Source organism: Ipomoea nil, unplaced genomic scaffold (assembly GCF_001879475.1).
Source record: "Ipomoea nil cultivar Tokyo-kokei standard unplaced genomic scaffold, Asagao_1.1 scaffold1813, whole genome shotgun sequence".
Classification (NCBI taxonomy): Eukaryota; Viridiplantae; Streptophyta; class Magnoliopsida; order Solanales; family Convolvulaceae; genus Ipomoea; species Ipomoea nil.
In genome coordinates this window covers 74,622-79,305 of record NW_017618241.1, presented here as the reverse complement: position 1 = coordinate 79,305, position 4,684 = coordinate 74,622, and the positions used below count along the sequence as shown (strand labels likewise).

Below are 4,684 nucleotides of genomic sequence, written 5' to 3'. Positions count from 1 at the left end.
TATGAGAATTCGCAATTAAAGGAATTGGTCATCATTCACTTAACATGTATGTTCCTAGGCCAGATTTAAAACCAAAATAGAATTGAATTGATATGTCCTCATCAAATTACAGTATAGTAAGACATTTTTCATTCATTATATTCTTCCTCATTAATTCCTCATTTGCATGGCATCGTCCTCTCTGACAATTGTAACCTGCAACACCATATCATTCTCCATTTGAAGTGGCAGGAACTCGCAAATACACCTATCTTCTTTTCCAACAAGGTTCAAATTCCTCAGGTTTCTCCACCCTCCTGACAGCCATGTTCGACCATCACCCCAAACAATTACATTTGCTGTCCACTCCCTGCCTATCATGTCACGTAGAGTGACGGTTGGAGGTAATTCAAGATTGAACTCCTTGATGATTTCTCTTGTATATACTGCAAATCCGATTCAATCCATTCAAAGTCATGTACGTACGTAAGTAATTGAGAAACAAGCTAAGCTAGATACACATAATGAACAATCTAACTCTATAATAAAGCAAGAAGTTTTACCAATCATTGTTTCCCGCCCAATGAAAACGACACAGTTTTGGTGGAGTCATGAATATCGAATTAGTTCCTTCTTTATTGTGCGCGTGTAATGGATTCCCTCTTGGGAATATGCCTAGCCGTTCTTATTATTATACAATCCTTGGTTCCCAAGAGTTCAATTAATGTAGAACTCTTTGGTATTGTAAACAAGATCATTACTATAAATATCTACAAAGCATAATGAACTGCTACGGCCTACGAGAAATAATTATATATTCAAATTCACATTAATTGAGATGTGCGATTTCCCAAACATAGAATGCCGGTATCTTCTTTTTTTTTGAATCTTCAGTATGTATAAATACCGGGCTTTTTCATGGCAGAACACTTCAGAAAATTCTCACACTTTACTGCCTTTTCGAAAGCCACTTTTGGTGTTTCAACATGCCTTCCATGTTCATTGCTGTCAGAAACATTAAGCCGGAACACCAGCAAAGGCAATACGAGTGAGAGCAGTTCGTGTGTATGAAGTTCCTGAGAAAAGGGGAGAGGGGCAGGTCAGTAAGAGCATGGAAGTTTTGTTCCATGATGAAGAGGTAATTTTATCTATTTGCCAATCTGATTTTGTCTACTAATCATGCATGTTATCTAATAATCTTAGTGTGTTTTGCTGTCTATAATCTTCTCATCAAATGGTCTTTCAATTAAGCTACTTTCATGCCATGTTATCTACTCATCCTAAACTGTTTTACTGTCTAAATTTTTTTTCCTATTGTATTCGCAGAGAGACTACATTCATGCGAGTATCATCAAGAAAGACATTGTAAAGTATAGAGATACAACCAAGGAAGGGAAAGTTTTTGAAATAAAGAACTTCATGGCCTCTACAAACTATTATGTCTACAAGATTACAGAGCATGGTTTCATGCTCAAATTTAACTACAGAACACAAGTGAAGGAAATACATTCTAATGGCTTTCCTTGCAAAATGTTTAGATTAAAGAGTTTTTTGGCTTTGAAAGATCCTGATGATGTGAATGACAAGGAGCTGATTGGTACTAAATTTAACTTTCCTAACTGCTAATATGTTCTTTATTCTACTTTTAGTAGTTCTTGCTAATATTTTGTTCATTTTGCAGATGTTATTGGAAGGGTAATTGAGATTTACAATCCTGTGGACAAGATTGTAGGGGGAAGGCCACAAACTAATCGACTTTCAAATTGAAGACAATGCGTAAGTTTTTTAAAATAAATTTGATTACATTAGAAAATGATGCACTTTTTTTTCATACTTTTGTGTTTTTTTTCTGTTTCTAATCCAGTGATAATACCATGATGTGTACACTCTGAAATGAGCATGTTTCTTCCCTGATGCCTTTTTACAATAGTGATTCGAAAGAACCACTGATTGTTGTCATTCAATGCTGTAGGGCCAAAGTTGTGGGTGGTGAGTTCTATATTGTTTTCTCTTCTAATCTATAGGTTCAAATACTCTATATTCTATACTGTATATATATCATACTTATATCTTAAAATACATGGCATCTATTCTATATTTTTTTTTAGGTGAAGTGAGAATAACCAGTTCCTATGATGCGATGAAGCTGTGGTTTAATGAGGATTGGGAAGAGTTTAAGAGTTTAAGTCAAAGTAAGTTCATCTTTTATAGTTCTCCTATTTTTTTTTATATCTTTATTAATGTGTGCTCTACTTTGTACTTCTGAATTTAGACAAGCCATATATTTTTTTTTAACATCTGAATACTGGACTAAAAAAAAAAATACATTGTACTGTGTATATATATTGAAGAGAGATTTGGGGGAGAATGTAAGGTGGCCGTGAGGTGGAGATGAAGAAGCAAGAAGTGGTGGTGAGGAGGAGAATAAGAGAGAAGAAGCTAAGTGAGAAGAACAAGAAGAAAGAAAATGAAATTTGACAGATCTGCTAGATAAAAAACGGATATATACGACCAGGGGTGGAGGTAGGTGGGTGCGTCTAACACACACAACCATATCACCTATTAGAGAATCCACATCAGTTGAGGAGATTTGGGGGAGAATGTAAGAGTGATTAGGAAGAGAATGTGGGAAGGGAAAGAAAAAAAAAATCAAAACTGGCGTTGAACGCGCCCCGCGTGCAGTTGCTGTGCGCGAAACGCACGCATCAAGTGCTGTCATCACATTTATTTCTCTTTGTTGGTGTGGCAGTTGCTGTGTGCGAAACGCACACAGCAAGTGCTGGTCTTCACATTTATTTCTCTGGAAGAGAAATAAATCATCATTTGAAAAAAAAAAAAAAAAAAAAAACCACTCTCACTCTTCACCTCACTCCTCCAACATGGCATTTGCACCTCAAAAGTTGTCAAATAACTCCTCATTCTTCTCTATAGTGGATGCTCTTAAAGACTTTACCTTGGCAAATGAGCCAAGTTTGGTCCCACTTACTATTAGATTTGCACAATCGCAAAATTATTTAATGGTTTTAAAGAATATATACAAATTTTCAATTACTCCTTCAATAATATATACATTTTGAATTGGCACTATAAACTTTCTCATATATGTATGAGTTGTACTTTAAAAATATAGTAATACACATTAATTAAATGACCATAAAATTTTCTCGTATATATTATTATTATTATTATTATTATTATTATTATTATTATTATTATTATTATTATTATTATTATTATATAGACACAGACACATTTCGAATATTTCTATATAGATTTGTGCTACAACTATGCACAAATAATAATACTACAATCTTGATTAAATATTTATAGATTTATTTACATAAAATCAACACAAAAGAGCGCACATAAACAAATCTAGAAAAAAAAAAACAAAAAACAAAAAAAAAAAAGAAAAAATCTTGAATTTTGGTATACAAACCAATTTATATGAGTCAGTCTTGGTGCAAAAAACTAATAAAAGGTAATACTTCTCTTTTGTGTCATTTTCACGTTGCAAAACCCTTTTAACGTTACTTATTTTGCGTAATAGTTCTGGACTACATAGTAAATAAATGACACGACGTCATTTTTAGAAATATGATATTGTATGCCATTTAAGAAATAATGAAATGGCGTCAAGTTTTTGAAAAAAAAAATTGACATCTTTTATTTATTCAATTTTTTAACAAAAAATTGTGGAACGATATCAGCTTTTTCACATTTCCACTTTTTTAAAAATAAAAAAGAAATGGTGTTAATTTTTTTTTTTAAATAATCCATGTCATGTCTTCTTATTATTTTGTTTTTTTTTTAAGATACGATGTTGATTATTTTTTAAAAAACAATATCGTATCTCTTTATTAAAAAATAAAAAAATAAAAGTAGATTAACGCTATCCGTTTTTAAGAGAAAAGGACATCGTATCTGTTATTTAAATTTTTAAAAATATAAATTTGAGGGTCAAACTTGTCTTGAGACCATCTCGGATCCTTATAACTTATAAGTATTGCAATTTCCCTTATATGTAATGTTGACAAGTATTTGTTTCTTATTAAGAAAAATATAATAATACTTTGAAACAAAATGTAAAAGTGCTACATTTTTCTCCAAAGGAATTACACTTTCCAATATAAGTAATAAACATTTTAATAAGTGTTTATTACTTATTAGTATTACATTTTCATCATGACCCGACCCGTATCACAGACAAGGATTTGTGAATTGGTCTCACACAAGTTTTATCCTAATTCAGAATATAATCTAATACATAATTATTGCATAAAAATACAAAAATTACCACCAATTATAAACAAATAATTCAAAACAATTTAAAAATATTTATAAAATTTCACAAAAATTTTAAAAATAATTTGAAATAAGTTCAAAAAATTAAAATAATACTTAAAATAATTTAAAAATTAAAACTTACAATGAAGAAGGAAGGTGGTGGTGGCGGCGGCGGCGGCGGCGTTAGAGGAGTGACGACCGTGGTGTACGGCGGTGGTGGTAAGAGGAGGAGTAGAACAAGAACAAGAAGAATTAAAAAGAAGGTGGGGGTAGCAAAACTGGTGGACGTGATCTGATATGATCTAAATTTGGTTGGCAGATCTGATATATTTAGAAGAAAAGAAGAGGAACAAGTAGAAGAAATTAAAATGAAAATTTGACCAGCAAATCTGATATAATCTAAATTAAAGACGGATAC

General features: G+C 31.9%; 1 protein-coding gene across 1 annotated transcript; it reads left to right on the top strand.

The window, feature by feature from the left end:
• The first annotated feature begins 358 nt into the window (after positions 1 to 358).
• LOC109192660 lies at positions 359 to 1,746 on the top strand. Its single transcript, XM_019343357.1, has 4 exons — positions 359 to 383; positions 1,002 to 1,117; positions 1,306 to 1,576; positions 1,661 to 1,746. The coding sequence occupies exons 1-4, from the start codon at positions 359 to 361 to the stop codon at positions 1,744 to 1,746; spliced, it is 498 nt and encodes a 165-aa protein (XP_019198902.1).
• The last annotated feature ends 2,938 nt before the right edge of the window (positions 1,747 to 4,684 follow it).